Below are 16,925 nucleotides of genomic sequence, written 5' to 3' on the forward strand. Positions count from 1 at the left end.
GAATATACAAGACACTCCTGGAATCGAGCAGATACTCATGACTACAAAGTGGGAATGTTTCCAAGGGCAGTGGAGTCTGCTCTTCGGAGTTGGATTCCCTCGAGTATTTTTTTCTTCCCCAATTTTACAAAACTTACAGTTTTAGACAGGTACTAGTGTGACACCCACATAAAACTGGAATCATGTGGCACAGCAGCAGCCCCATCTCTCAATGCATATTAAAGCAGCATAGTCAGTGCTGCCACCCTTCTGACACAGTGCTGAAACAGATGTCGACACACTGCTTACCTCTCATCCGTGTTCTTCTGAGGGTGGAAGGTTACCTCTGCATGGTGGCTGCTCCTGCTCAGTCAGTACATGAGCTTTGACTCCTTCTACTGAAAAGTCTTCTTTTCTATTGTAATGACTCTGCCGGTTGCGTGTGCAAAAGCACACTGGGTCTCCAACAGGAATAAGGGACCTACCTCCAGCTATTCCATTTATTCATTCCAGCTGAAGCACAGTGTTGTAACATTGTCTAAACATCATCCCCTCTCCCTCCCCACACAGTCTATAAATTAACATTCAGATTGCAGAGCCCCAGTTACTACATTTGGGCACAGAAATGGGGTGGTTGTACATGGAGAGCAAATATTTGAGATGGAACTCTTATATGCAGGCAAATGCCTATGCACACAGTTGTGCAGTCTCACTCTGAATTTCTTAGTACAATAGAATTATTTGGCTACTAAACACTCCGTTATTATAACAGACACTTTAAGCAGGCTGGAGACCCTGTGAGTACTTCAGTTTCTGCTTCAAAACACAAATTTGTATTGCCTAATGGAAGTGCTGAGTTAAGCAAGGTGGAAGAAATGAGTTATATTTTATTTTTTCCCTTCTTCTGGACTGGCAATAAAGCATACAGACGTTCTGCTCTAGCTTTGGCACAGCTGCCTCCATTTACTTATTTTCATTACTCCCTTAATTTGCCAAACAATTTTGCATATGTTTACTTTCTTACCTGATATAATCAAAGTATTCTTTGTGCTGATTCCGATAAAAAACAGACAGTTTAAGCATACGGCCTGCAATCACTTCAGCTTTTTCCAATAGCTGTGTTAGGTGAACTTTTGAATAATCTGGAAAGAAAGACAATCTGCTAGTATGGGGGGCAGGAAAAACCACAATACTCTCCAAAAGCTACACAGATGCGCAGACTTAAAATTGGGAACAGAGCCTCGGTAACATATCTCACATCATGCAGCAGCTATACAGAAACTACATAGCCCAGCACCAGTTTCCAACAGCGGCAACAGACAAACGGCAGGAACACGCGTGTTTGGTTCTCCCCACTCCTTTCCCCAGGAATACTCTGCAAGCCTACAGCAACTTTCAGCTCAGGATTTCCTGTGTTAGAGCTGGTTTCCTTGTATTTGGTTGGGACTGCAGAGGAGATGAGAACTGCCCTCTCTGGCTTATGTAATTTCATAAACTGTTTGCTAGAAAGTACCCAGTTGTCAGCCAGTAACAATTCACATAAGTAAAAAAAGCTTGCTTAGGACCTGCCCTAAACAGCATCTCAACCAACATGGCATTCATAGAGAGCTTGCTTCAGCACTCAGCTTTCACACAGGCAAGCACATTGGCACTAGGTGATGAATATCCAAAGGAAGAGACTTACAAATCAATGACAGGCTAAACTGATGCTCGAGACAGGGTGTGGGTGGTGCTCAGGCTTTGCAGCATGCAGAGAAGGGAGAGCAGCAGCATGTCTTAAGCAAGCTGTCTGTAAGGGAGATGCCACTCTGTCTTTTCGCCACAGGTGCTAGTAGCAAGCAACAGGCACACAAGTGGCCCTGCTCCACTTCGGCTGAGCAGTCTCCTTTCCTAGCCTGGGACAAGCAGTGGTGCCAGGCACAGCACTTTGGGGCAGCTAAGCTATGGCAGAACAAAGGGGCACTCCCTTTTAATGCGCGTTTGCCTCATTAACGTGCAAAACCTGAGCACATACAAAGCCTAAAGTTAGAATTCCAGTTTCCAGGTGTGGCTATTATAACGCTACCAGCCTAGGTGGCACTGGTAGATGGCTAACCCACTCAGAGAGCGAAGCTAGCGTTAATTGCATACGTCCTGTGGTGCATGCTTCTTCAGCAATATTACCTGCTGTGCAAAACTCGATGATTTCACTCCACTCAGAAACAACATAATCACCATCAACTTGCTTTGATGCCGTCTGCACTGCTACTGTGTATTCTGTTCTTGGGCTCAAGAACCAGTGCCCGCGGACTGTCATAGGCAAAGGAACAGCTTTGGCCACCAATTTAGTGGGTACATCCTGATGGAAACAAAAAGACAAAACAACACACAAGTCAGCAGTGCAACCAAACCAATCCAGCACCCCTTCCTTCGTTGCTTTTGCAATGTAACCCAACCCCTGGCTCTTCTGTGTAAACCTTAGTTACTTCTCACAGTCCATTGGCGTAGCAAAGTTAACAGGGTGGCCAAGGACGATGGTCTAAGGTCTGCTCTAAGAGCTACGGTGATAACTTGCATGTATGAGTTTATTATTGGTTCCAACTGACTATAGATTGATACTATTATATATAGCCCAAATATGTAATTCAGACTAGGGCCATTTGTGCTTAAGTATGCAAACAGAGAAAGACACGCTACTGAGCACAAGGATATCTTAATTTAAGAGCTTCTTGTGCTCTCATTGCCATTGTTTTCTTTCAGTCAGTGTAACCAAACAGAATTCCTCCTGCCATCAATCAGCCCACTATATTGCTGTCAGTATCTTCCAACCCAAACTTCAACAGAGAAAATTAAACGTGTGTTTTACATGTATCGAAATACTCTTATGTACAGGAAGGGCCAGCACAAGCCAAACATACGGCTAGATAGTTTGTGCCTGTCATTGCACCTCTTGCTTCCCACCCCACCACCATTTCAGATACTCTGTTTGGCTCTTCCAGTGTATCATCACACCATAGTGCAACAAAGAAGAATAGCTGCTTGTTGTTGAAATACCTAATTTCTACAGTACCAAAGACTGCAGCACAGACCACCAAGGGGAAGAAAAAATTGAAGAACTGGCCAGTTTATGCTAGAACTGTGGGTGAAAGGACTCACAGTGGAGTTGAATGATTCTCTGCACAGTGTACCCGAGGAGCTGTGATAGAGTGAGAGAGGTATTTACTCTTGAATATTTATCAGTAATCACAGAATAGTAAGATGGCTGCCATGTGAAAAGTGGGCATTTTAGGTAACATCCATAGCTGTCCACCTATAAATCCTAGTCCATAGTCATCCACCTATAAATACTAGTACAGTAGTCCCTTAAGGAAAAAAGAAATAGAAAAGAGACATTTTCTGTTCATGATCTGTAAGCAAGACCTGAAAGATTTTTTTTTTCCGCTTGTCTTCTATTATAGAAAAATATCTTTCTTTTATTGTTTTTCTGTCAGCAAAAAATATTCTTCGATTTCTGTATTAAGAAACTGTAAAATTAGCAGCTTGTGATATTACAAGAACTGAAATGTGATTGATAATCAAGGGTAAGATTTTGTTGTCATGATTTCTTTTTTGCTAATTCTCATGTAAATCAAATAACAGCTGGGAGAAAACTTTCTCTGTAAAGGAGTCAGTTGTGCACTCTGAAATAAATAATATATAAAAGATAGAGAAAGATTACAAGGAAAAATAAAAGAAACCCCAAACGACATTTAAAGCTACCGATTGCAAAGGCATCCCACTGGACTGAATTTGCCAGCTAATGCGGTCAGCTGCTGCTACGGTTACAATCATCAGTCTTCCTGTCATCTTTTCTTTGGCTACGGTAAAAACTGCCTCCACCTGGGTCAGGCCTCTGTGCCCACAAGCCAGTGGTGGTTTTTGCCCCCATTAATTTTGTCACTTTTCATGTAACATTCAAAGCCTCATTGCCCCCGTGCATCAAAGCCTTACTTTCCAGCTGTGTATCAGGAAACTCTTCTAACTGTACCAAAAAAGGGGCAGACTACCCACAGCCACATTAAATAGAGTTTTTATCTCTTGCACAGCTGGGGAGGAGGGGCAGATATGATGCTTTTCATAACTCTAATCTGTTGTTCTTTTTCTAAGCAAACTTTTCTTTTTTTTTTTTTTTTTTTTTTTTCTTTTTAAGGTCGCTACACTGACCTCAGGAAAAAACGTTCAAATGTTCACATTGAAATTTCTCTGGGGATTCTCCATTCCCTCCTTTCATCTCTTTTCTGCTCAGCTCTTATTCCTGGCTGAGCCCCCAAAGAAGTGCAAAGGAGGTTATATACCAGCTCAAGGACAGCCGGGATTCTGGAGTGGCAGATGGCTGCTCCACCACCAGCACCCACCAGACAACTCTAAAGGTACCTAGAGGGCAATAATTTCCAAGAACAACCTGGAAGCACTGCATAACTAAGCAGCAAGGTATACGAGTCACACTACCTCTCTCCTTTTGGGGAAAAGATGCCTGCTTTGCAGTCCCTTTTCGTTGCCAAAGAAGCAGCTTTCAATTTTCATCTTTCTCCCATTTCATCTTATCCTTTCCCTTTGCCAGGTCTGCTCGTAGGACATATTGTGGAAACTCAGCACACCCAGGTTCTAGTCCTGGTTTTGCTAAATATCTGAGCCTCATTTCCTGTTACATGGGAATAATCATACTTCCATATCTTAAAAAAGAGGGGAGGTATGCAAATTGCATTGAGAAAAAGACAAAGTCTTATTAGAATTCTAGTCTTTACATACTATTACCAATACAAACCTCCTCCTTCACAGATATGATGACAATAGTCATAAATAATAAAACTATATGCACGCTAAATATGCTGAATATACTTTATATATTTGCTAACAGAAAAAGTATTGAAAGGATGAATCATTCACGTATGCTTTCCTGGGTACACAAGGAAACAAAGAGCCCCCTTTCCTGAGGTACAGCATCTATGGAACAGGTTAAGTCTATTATCCCAAGTCACTCGCTCACAGCTATGTGAGCAAACTGAGACTTAACACAAACTCTCTACAAGTTAGAAAATAGTTTCAGCTGGTCATCTGGTCTTGTCACCTGTGAGAGAGACAGGCACTTGCAGAGAGTGTTTTACCCTACCCGTAAGCTAAGTAAGGATGATTTTTTCCCCCTGAAGATGCCCGTCTCCTTCCACAGCCTGACTTCTGGATGACTCCCGAGAGTTAACTCCCAATGCTGTTTTTTATAACTAAGTGGTGGGGCTCATTCTTTTCTTCCTAAAAAGCGCTGCTAGGAGAAGGGGCAGTGATATCCTTCACCTTTATACAACAGCTCTGTTATGAAGGCAATGGATGGGTGGGGACTGATTCAGTTCCCTCTGGATTCTGGGAGGATTCAGTCCCTGGTGCTGCAGCTGCCAGATTATCAGCTCCCTACCCAGCAGGTCTGCTGCTGAGCTTCAGCTGTGAAATTTGTGTAACTAACGTTACAGGGAGGAAGGATGTTTGTCTCTAACCATACTAGGGTTAGGGCAAATTTTGAATTTGAGCAATTTTTAATTTCTCAACAAAAGCTCATTCTAGAAAGTGTGTTAAAAATTACTTAGTACTAAAGATGCATGAAAGCAAACAGAGATGTGCTCTGGCACAGATAGTTGTTAGGGTATTCAGTCTGTGCAGTTGTCTTCCCCACCCTGTCTGCTGTCTGCATTTCCATCGTTCCGGCCGGGGCGGGGGGAAGCTTTACCAAGTCACTAACACAGTTAGTACCAAGAAATTTTAAGTTAATTCTGACAAGACATCCAACTTATTCATCATTTTAATTGATAGACTTTAGTCTCCTGTTCTTACAGATCCAATTACCTCTCTCCTTTGACTAAACACTTCATCACGACAAAAAGCTAGGGAATTGCGGAGAAAAACAAAATAAATCTAATGGCTTATCTTTATTACGCTACCAACATCCATTTTTTTTCTCTCCCTTTAACACTAGTCTCATCACTGTGATACAGATTTTGAAGTGTATATAGTGTCTGATCTGCTAGGGTGGCTCTACCTTTTACAAAAACAAATTTTACAACTTTACACCAGTTTGCACACGAATGAAAAAACACGTAGATTAATAAAATGGAAGAAATTAAAAAGAATCCATCCCAGTAAGCATTTATATTAGAAGGTATATTTATCCCTGCAGTATAAAATGGGAATTCAAATTCAAAGGCTGTCAATTCCAAAAGTGATAACAGTAAGAAAAAAACAAACATACCCTACTATATTTGCTATTACAATTAAAAATGAGTCATAATAAATGCCTATTATAACATTAAATTCAGTAGTGCTTCGCACGCTGGTTCCTAGCAACTGCAACATCTTGGCCAAACATGTAAAGTTCTCAATTTCAAGCAGTAGTAAGTGATTTTTCATTACACTTAATGCATATGTTACTTCCAACCACGTTAAAAAAAAAAAGTCAAATAAGGAAACGTGAAAATTATACACCTGTTATTAACAAAAGTCACAGGAAAAATACTCTCACAATAAAAAGACTCAGAGAAATTGGTGGAAATATTTCCTGGTTATCCCACTGACTTATAAACCAATAGTAATTTAGGTGTTGATAGAATCAGAGCTCTCATATTTGTCTGGAACCTTATCTTTTAGAGATATTGCCAACATTGTTTTTAAATTTTCAGATGATTGTGTTGTTTAATCTTCTATCTCATTCCATGTTTCTCTAGACATCTCAGTATTTCAACTATTCTAAGGTCAAAGCAGATTTTGCTGGATTTGATAAGTACAGATTCTGCAATGCATTCAGTATGTCCCTGCATCAGTGGCTTGAAGAAAGAGGCCAGATGAATATTCAGGTCACAGTGCTGAATGCTGCAAACTAAACTTGCTGGAAGCCTTCCTAGAAGTGCATTAGAATTTGTGACTCTTCTGTTGAAATGACATGTGTTGCTTTCATGAGTGTCACTGAACAGGGACAGGCACAGAATGCATAAATTGTTTAAATAATGATTAAGAACTAGTCAGGAATAAAAACGTCTGTCTTGCAATACATTGTACAGGTTCCAAAACTGTTTTCAAATGAAATAGAAAAGGCAATGTTCAGTTCTCCATAAAACAAATGTATTCATGTGTACATGCACATAGGCTAGAGACAGAGAAGGTATTCCGAGTAAAAAAAAACAAGTCAATCAGATTAATCAAAACCCACCTTTGCTGGATGTCCAATACCTGTTTCCCATGGTCTTGCTTTGAAAGGTTAATAAAACACTGAGATTCATCTATTAAAAATCAAGTATTTCCACCTTGATTTTAAAATGAAAATTACCTTGTGTTTAAATTTGTTGGAATTCTTGTTTTCTTTCTTGTTGAGATCGATGAAGTAATGAGTAATGCGGTCCTTGGATTTAGAATCCATGTCCCAAGAAATCTTGAAGGAATCACATGTGATGTTACTTATTTTGATGTTGTGTGGGACTGGAAGTTCCTCCATCTCTGCAATCCCACTATCTTGTGATTTATTCCCTGCGTAAAAAATAAGCATGATTCGTTCAGTTAAAGACCTATTAGATATCTGTTTTCTGTGCTCCAATACAATCACGTCTCTGAACAGCTTTTCACAAAGTCTCATAGGTGGTACTCAGAAGCAACTATGAGGTACAATTATGCAAGTCTTAATGTCAGTGATGGGAAATATTGGAAAGGGATGAAATGCCTCATGTGAATAACCACTAATAACATGTAAGCAGGCTGCATAGACTGGCTAGTATCACAACTGTGTGCAGTTGCAGTTTGAGAATAAGAAACATCTGAAGCTATCTGGTGCTATAATGTTTAGTTAAGATGCCAGCAGTGTCCACAGTGAACATCATGGCCCTATCCATACCTGTCAGTGAAATAAATACAAATAGAAATCATAGTCATCCTAAACCGATTTTTCAAGTGCAAAGTAAAACCGATCTCTTCAAGGTTTATACATGGTGTATGTATATACACATACGTATACACATATATAAAATACTGTCTCTTTCGCAGTGAAACAATTAACAGTGATCACTTTGTTGAGCCACAGTAAAAGGGACATACAAACCAATTTCATTTTCTGGTGTTTATTCTCGCTATTCTATTTGCCCAGTTGAGACCCTGCACTTTTCTTGGGAAGTTTTTTCTAATTTCTTTAAGTGCATATGGTAGATGAACAAATGACCATTGGCCCCAAAAAGCATCACAGGTTCTAAAATTAGGTCTTCCCTTAATTCCTAAGGCAACCTTGTAGTAGAGCATTCTGTGAACTTTAAAACTCAGAAACGTTGGGTGATCTTGCACTACATAAGACACACGTCAAAAGTGAACAAACAATAAAAAAAAAAGCAGAAAGATGAGAAAAATGAGTGGGTAAAAAGGAAAAAATAAGAGAAGATGATGTAAGAGAAGAAGTAAAGAAACAGAGCATAAAAAAATAAAAATCAAACATAGATAAGTATAGAAAGAAACAAAGGAGAAAAACAAGGCTAATGTCTGTGTAAGAAAGAGAGGAAAGTTCCCAAATTCTGTGCAGGTGAGGAAGACTGGAAGCCCATGCAGAGATGTGAGGCAACACACTCTGTCAGAATTATTTTTACTCACTTCTAATTACAGAAAAAGATAGTATTTATACTTCCACCATAACTGATAAAAAACTGGACACAGAAGGTGAATGTAGTCAGTAATAATAATACAAATTTGACTTGGAAAACATTAGGGACATTTCAACCTCTCAACATACGCTGGCAAAGAATTACACCAACACCTCAATGCAGGAATTTGAAGTTGGTCTGATTGTTCAAAATTCTCCTCATGGATATGTGAAATTCAATCACAGGGTCTGCAAAATCCATAGATTTCCAGCTAGTATTCTGAATAAAGTAATTTTACTGATGGTTTCAAGAACAAATAACAACACTTTTCTATTTTTGTTCCATTTTATGCATTTACATCCAACAGGTTGTCTATTCTTCAAACATCCTATTGCTTTTTTTTTTTTCCTTTTCAACTAATATCAAAAGTCAGATGGTGCACGGTCTTGCTCGAAATCCTACCCTATTTGTGCCATCCACAATGACATTTTCAACAGCTGCACTGGCTGCAATAGAGTCAGAAATACCAGTCATTACTGAAAGCTTTCTGTTCATATGAAATACATGGTAAGTGCTTTTCTCAATACGAGATTTCAGAAAGCCAGCAGGGAGAAAATGGCATTGCTTTCTTTTGTAAGCATTTTGTATTTGAAAAATGACTGAAAGCTCTACCAGGTACACTGAAAAGGCTACATACGATCACTCTTCCAGGAGCAAGGCTCTGTGTTTAAGCAGAAGGTGGAGTGATGCTGCTGAGGTTCTCAGACCTCCTGGAGAGCTGGACGGACTTGGATCCCAGCACGCTAAATAACTGAATAAAGACCTGAACAGACATGCAGTCAGGAAATCCAAGCCATACATACCCACAATACGTTAATGTGCAACTTCTTTGCTTCAGAAGTGACCTTCTATACTCCATAACTATGGGCCCTAGCCATGTTACAAACAGCCAAAGTAGTTTAAGCTTCAGGAGACATGTGCAAAGCAGTAATGAACGCTGACAAAAAGTAACGAGATGAAAAAAGATTTTGGAGCACACCGATGACAGTCAAAGAGCAAAAATGCTTCTGTAAATGGGTATTGTTTTCTGTACAATTCTTGGAAATAATGTCTGGCATACATCTTTAGATGTCTGCACTCCTGATCCTTTTACTTTCTTTGCTTAAGAAAGTAAGAAAGAATTAAGAAAGAATAAATAGTTTATTAAGAAAGAATAAATAGTTTAAGTAAATGTCTAGCAGAAAATCTCCAGGTAATTTTTAGCAACATTTTTAATATGTCAGAAAAAGAAACCACCTGCATTACTAAGTGCTAAGCTCTGCTTTTTTTGTGATGGAACAAAATCCAAACACTTTTCTGAAATCTTTAAAGCTCTTCGAAAGTGGAAAAAAAATTTTACAGATTTTGAAATACAAACAGAATACAAACAGAATATGAAATAAGAAAGTAAAATACCTCACAATCATCACCAGCAAGCAATACTCCAGTTTCCCTTCTATTTAGAATATGAAGTATCTGTGATATTTGTAATGCATACTTATATTTTGATACAAATTTGTGTAGTCCTGAATGTCAAAATCCATTGAGTTGACAGGCAGAAATAGGAACCTGATAATGATACATAGTATTAATACGGAGGATGATGATTCAGTGAGTATTGGTAAATGGTGACTTTTGAACAGTAATCAGTGTACCATTGCATGGGAACAAGGAAAAAAAAGGATGGAGCATGAAAAGCATGCTCGTGCTTTCTTAGATATGACTGATCCTAGGAACCAAACATGCAAGTATTAGACCAGCTTTGCCCAGACAGCAGACACCCTAGCAGCATTCAAACCACCAAGAAATGTTGAAGCATGCTCCTGTAAAGCATAAGCTCTAACTCAGAATCTGGGTCCTGCAAAAAATAGTGCTTTTCGATGTTAGGAACAGCATTCTGTCCTGAGATGTAATGGAATATGACATAAAAATGTGAGATATAGTGCTTGACATCACTGCACTGTCATTAACTAGAAAGAAATGAAGATGACAGGATAGCACAGAAGGAGAGTCAAAATATCCTATCCAGTCTGGTAATGTACGTACATCATTTATAACAACTACGTAACGTGAAATATTTCCACTGGAGTTTATCAATATTATAAAAGCATTACAACTACTATAATATGTAGTTATATACTTATAAGACAAGATAGTAAGAATGGACAGAATTTTCAATAGCAGAAGGGTAACTGAGCTAAACTTAGAAGTCAGGTGTTTAAGAAAATACTACTATCTGCTTTTAAAGTGGGGGTTCAACTAGGGTCTGACAATATTGTCAACCAAACCACTTAAAATGCTGGCTGCTACAAAGGACTGCTTAGCGGCCTACCCGCTAGTTAAAACTGGAGACTTCACATGTGGTAAGTGAAATACAGGTGTCACGGAGATCAAAAACTGACAGATACAACTGACTAAAAAGGTAACACATTTGTACCTTGCCTTTTTTCCCCTTGCGCTTTGGTGAATATTTTGAATTGGTTTTCATACTGGAAAGCATGTCTACTTCAAATGACTTCTTCTTTATACCAGGACCAATTTAAAGAATAGATCAACATAAGGAAATAGGATGTCTACCAAAAGCTGAAATAGTAGCTGAACTTACTCAAAACCAGCACATAGTTGCCCTAAAGCACTCCAAAACTCCAGCTGAAAGGAAGTTACTACTGTTCTGCATGTGAAAATAGGTGGAGAAGGCCTTAGAACTGGCTGCTTTCACATTTGTCGCTTTGCCACTTCATTGAGGCTAAATTGATCTTTCTTTGATGAAGCATCACAATACAGACAAAAATTGAAAATGAAAGTAGCATAGGAAATGTTGCTCTGAACAGCTTTATATCAAATGAAAATAGATCAGCTTCCAATTGAAATGGCTACTTCATTTTGCACATTCATGTTGCTTCAACACTGGAAGCCACCGCGGGACTGGATAGAAACACTACTTTCAGGTCTCTTTTGGGCAGAAACTTATAGAAGAGTTAGTAGCCAAACAAACCTTGTCTCCCCTGCCAAAAAAAAAATAGGCATGTCATCCCTGTCTGCTGCAGAAACACCTCTGTTTTAACAAAAAAACAGTTCACTTTTAGAACAAGCAAAAGGGCCCAGTGATTCTTGACCCATATAATAAGAAGTCAAAGACCACTCATGTGCATAGGTCACACTGGAAGCATAAGACTTTAAGTTTCTTCAAAGCCAAAGAATAAATACAACACGCCAGCTTTACGGAGATCAGCTGGAGAACTGCAAGATTAATGTTTTATGCTCCTATTCACAGGCTTATCTCTCTCTGCCATATCCAGAGTTAAATTTCAAGTTAAATTGTCTAATCAATTTTAAAGCGGTTATGATACTCACTGCTGCAGTTGAGCCAAAAAGGCTGGCAAATGGGTAACAAACCGATTTTATTTATATACACAGACACACTTAATTTAGTATCCTCATTATATCTTCTACTTACATAAATTATTTTGGAACGGGGAAAAAAAAAAAGACAGAAAATTCCCATTGAACGTTCATGGCTTTCATCTGTCACTACTGGATACAAATGATAAGACTTGGAAATTGATTAGCCCACACTGAAAAGATTTGGAAAAGGATGTTTTTTTCTGAATGTGCCTCGTCACTCAAAACAAGCTGAACCATTACATTTGCAGCAGTGGAAAGATGGTGGAGAAGAAACTTAACACAACCTCTGATTGGTAGTTACCAATCTTCTTCCTTAGTGCTAAAAATGCAGAACTTCACAGCAAGGCAAGGGACTACGTGCCTACTGACTTTTCATTTCACTAACTGTTTATGTTATCCACAAAAGAAATCCTGAAGGGGCTAATTTGTAATCCACTCTCTAAACATACTTACAGCTCACAGAAATGAGTTATATGAAACTATACCATAAAATAATATATTTCTGGGTTCCTATGACCTTGCTTATAGATGCTTTGACTCTGATATTATCGTGGCAAATACATTCCTAAAGCATTTACAATGGAAAAAAATTAACTGAAGCAATATGATACACATTTAATGAAGACATAGAATCCCTACACATACATCTGTATTTCCCATAGTTTGAATGTAATTCATCATTTGGAAACATTAAAAAGATGGGTTCACGCTCAAAGGTTGTATACCAGGCACGCTGCAGTAGAACTCATGAGATTTGTATTCAGCAATCAAATCACACTCTCTTTCCCATAACTCCATCCATAACACTAATATGCCACCTTTCACAGCATTAATTATGTAGCTTGCTGCACTATGCAAGCATGAAAAATTATCCAGCAGTCAAGAAACAAATTCACAGAAAACAGAACCTGCAAATGACTGAATACAATGCCATAATAGCCATCCATCAACAGGGAAAAAACTACAAATATTACAGCCATAATGAGTGTGATTGCTTGTACTCAGTGTGAAGTAAACTCCTGAAATATTCATTCAACTGCAATGATGTCCATTAAATCTGGAGAAATTAAAAGAAGGCAGGGATGGGTGAAATCCTTTTCTCTGCTGGAGCTGTGAAAGTATCCCTTCAGTAATCATGGATGACAAAATATAGTTGTAAAATATTACTATTTATCTGCAATTTAGACTTGGATACTAGGGGAATGACCATCAAAGTAATACAAGAATGCTTTTCAGATTGCTATTTCCCCTTCATGGGGTTTGGATTCAACCAAATCAGATATTCGTCCAATATCTAGCCAAAAGTTATTTATTCATTTTATACATGGAAAAAATGTAAATATCTAAACAGAATTTGGAATTAAGGCGGGGGGGGGGGGGCGGGCTTTGAACCATCACTCAACCAAATTCAGAGCTGTCCTAAGTAGTTGTGGAAAGTTACACATCCCTGAAGTGATGCAAACGCACTTTATATCACAGAGCCCAAACATGCCAGGAGACCAACCAACAGAAAAGAGAAGAAAGTGATAAAATGGCTTTTCCTTGCATTACTTCAAAATCTCTTGTCAACTGTGTTTCCTGCTAAGGCTTTGTCCTTCTGTCCCTCAAGATGCAAATTACATCAGCTTAATGAAGTGTAACTTACATTTTCATTTAAACCCATTATGAACCCCCCCTCAACATGTATAAATAGATTTGCCTCTTTTGGCATCACAGTAGAAAATCTCCGGTTGTACGGACAAAGACAAATCATCTGGTTCTAAGTTTCTTTGTACTCAGGGATAAATCTTCAGTGTCTTTAGAGTCATGTTGTGGGAAACATATACTTCTGAAGCTTTTGGAGCAGACATTCAAAAATCACTGTTATGCCTCTCCTAAGCTGCCAACACCATTGCCATGGATCTTTGAAAACATGTTCCCAAAGGATTCATAAAAAACATTAAGGCATTTTGGGCTGCCAATTTGTACTTTGTAAATCTCATGCTCGTCCTTGCATCTGAAATGGTTGCTGTTAAGAAGTTTCTTTATCTGAGGATGTAACTCTTTGCATTTAATATGGTCTAGATTTAAAACAAAACACAACACAACACGAATAATGGAATGCTTGTTAGTGCAGTTTTCCAGTTACAACCCTGTCTTTTCCAGCTGTAAGTTACACTGAAACATCCTAAGAGCTCACAAGTCTAGCTACCATATTCTCAGCTGAGGAGGTGACTTGGGAACAGCAGTTTCTTAAACTTTGATTTCACAATGACTTGCAAAAACCATCTGTTTAAAGCCTCAGTTTAATTTTCCAGAAGACATGCATATATTTAGAAATTTCAAATAAACATAGTGTTAAAAGTCATGGAATCTAATAATTCCCAAAGAATTTAATTGAAAACACGGGAATGTCACTACTTCTTAAAGTCAAAACACTCATTTAAGGCTCAATTAAAACTTGGTAGAGGAACAGCAAAGTAAGTAACAGGTCCTACTCAAATTCTGTCTGAGGACTGACTGTCCTCTGAATTTACCTCTAGCAGCAAGAAAGAAGAAAACAGTTCAAGACACTTTCCAAATATGAGTTTTTTTGACATTTGTATGATGAAAAATGGCTTTCTGGTGGGGGAAAAGAAAAGATGATGGAAAACTAGGTGATACAAAACACATTTTTTAGGGGGACTGTACAGACAATAAAGAAAACTAAGCCCACGTAACATGCCAAGCTACTGAAGAACCTCCACCTCTAAGACTGACCTGTGGCCCAGGATTGAAAGTTTGCTACAAAAAAGAAAGCCTAGATTCAGTGCTAATTGTTCCATTCATCCCAACTGTGGCTGTCTGTGCTGAAGCAACTCAAAGCAGCCTCTAGGTTGCTGCAATTTTTTATAGCAGGTAAGACACCCGGAAACTACTGAACTAATTGGGAATGCCAAAAGCACAAGGAAGCCCTGGTGATATCCCACAACCAGCAACTGGGAGGAAAGCCAGTGGAGCAGTCGTCATGCCACTTCTACGTCACCACAATATTCTCCTACACTGGCGTAATTTCACTCATCTGGTTCACATAGTTTGGGGTTTATCTGGGCTGCTGTCATGCAGAAGATAGATAGTGCACTAAGTGCTGCACTGTACTGTCTTTAGAAAGACACACAAGATATTAACCCCTGCAGTTACTTTTGTGAAGTGTCAGCGCCATGAAAACCTAGGAATTTGATAAAGGAAATGTGACTAAGGTTTGTGAGCCAGAAATTAAGCAAGGTGAGACTCTAGCCACATTGCACAAAATTAAAAGCTAACACTGGATCCTCAATACATTCTGGGAAGATATCTGAAAATCAAAAGGTATGTAGATGAGGATCTGCATATCCTCAAGGATATGCAAGGTATCCTCCTTGCATAGAGGAACAAACTATAAGGTAAAGCAATTTTTGAGACCCCAAAAGATCAGGCTTACATTATACACAGACACCAATGGCACATGTAACAAACACACCAAAAGCCAAACAAAATCTTATAGTACAAATCACATTTTTTTTAAAATGTCACCTTTTTCAGATCTTAAAATACATCCATTGAGGGAAACTTTTCTAAAGTTAACATTTTCAATACAATGAGAGACATTAGCTATGACCTTTTGAAGTAGAAATGTTTGATGAGAGGGGATCAACTTCATAAAGAGCACCTAGGAACCATGGCATAAGAAATCCTCTTACTAGATACCGCTAGTAACAACTGAAAACAACTCATTTAGAAACAGTAACTCCCATAAAATGAACAGAGACATCTTTACACCTTCTGAAACAGAAAAATTTCTACCTTTCCTTGTCTTGATAACTCAGCTGATTGGTTATGTATCAGGTCTACAAAGGTAAAATACTAAGTTAGTAATTCAAGAAAACTGATATAGACTGACAATATCTGAGTGCTATAATTCAGACTGAATTCTCCAACTTACTGTGGAGGTATTTTATTTCCTCAAAAATTCAATAGGAGGGAGAATTCTTCTTTCTGTATAACCATCAAAAATTACGGGAAAGTACCAGGAAATTATATATTAGCTGCATACTTAAATTTAACTAAGCAAAAATACAATATCATGTTTTTCTCCTGAGCTCTGGAATGAATGGGTCCCTGTCCAACTGATACCTATATAAAATTGTTTTACATGAACATGACAGTATCTCCCTACCAAGCAAACAATTAACCCGAATATCAAGAATTTCAGTGTTCACTGCAACACCTTGTTCAAGAGAGACAATGAAATCACACAGGGAAAATACAAATACAACAGCATTTATAAAATTATCAAATCAAGGCTGTTGTTTGTTAGGCCATGTAAGTGGCACTTCTCCAGGACAGCTGTTCTATTTCAAAGTTCAACTTGCTATTCATAACCACATAAGTAACATTTATGCTTTATTCATGCTTCTTTTCATGTACAAAAAATGAGTGAACAGTCTCAGGCTCTTAAATGTCTCTCTCTCCTCTCCCCAGAATCCTGGTAAACTAACTCCCAATACAGATTTTTGTATTTATATAAGCATGTTCAAGAATATTTTCTAAATAAGTATCCTTGTAAGACCAATTCCTACATTAGATAAAGAGAGAATGCCTGGGTCTATAAATTCTGCTAAAATCTTCTAAAATCCTCTAAATCTTCCCCTCATTTCCTCCCCATGTCTGATACTACCGTTGTGCATTTTCTAGTAAGGTAATGCGCACTCTGTCCGAAATGTTAAAAAATAGTTTTGAAAATAAAGCATTACTTATTTATAAGTATTACATGTATATCTATATTTACCAAGTGTTTTTGAAATGTTCATATACATTCAGATTCTCTTGTTATTTGGTTTTAACTCAAGGCTTAATTTGGCTTTTTCCTACCAACCTACACTATTGACTTCA

At 38.3% G+C, this 16,925-nt stretch overlaps 1 protein-coding gene across 1 annotated transcript in view; it reads right to left on the reverse strand.

Moving 5' to 3' along the window:
• Nucleotides 1-16,925, reverse strand: part of PHYHIPL (phytanoyl-CoA 2-hydroxylase interacting protein-like) — a 36,882-nt gene that overhangs the window by 3,296 nt on the left and 16,661 nt on the right. Inside the window, exons 2-4 of the mRNA XM_009325844.1 lie at nucleotides 7,304-7,500; nucleotides 2,143-2,317; nucleotides 1,004-1,121 (exon numbers count right to left, since the gene is read on the reverse strand). Of these exons, the coding sequence (XP_009324119.1) occupies nucleotides 1,004-1,121; nucleotides 2,143-2,317; nucleotides 7,304-7,500 (490 nt within the window). The remainder of the gene's footprint in view (nucleotides 1-1,003; nucleotides 1,122-2,142; nucleotides 2,318-7,303; nucleotides 7,501-16,925) is intronic.

The sequence above is a fragment of the Pygoscelis adeliae genome, unplaced genomic scaffold (genome assembly GCF_000699105.1).
Source record: "Pygoscelis adeliae isolate BGI_AS28 unplaced genomic scaffold, ASM69910v1 Scaffold4, whole genome shotgun sequence".
Classification (NCBI taxonomy): Eukaryota; Metazoa; Chordata; class Aves; order Sphenisciformes; family Spheniscidae; genus Pygoscelis; species Pygoscelis adeliae.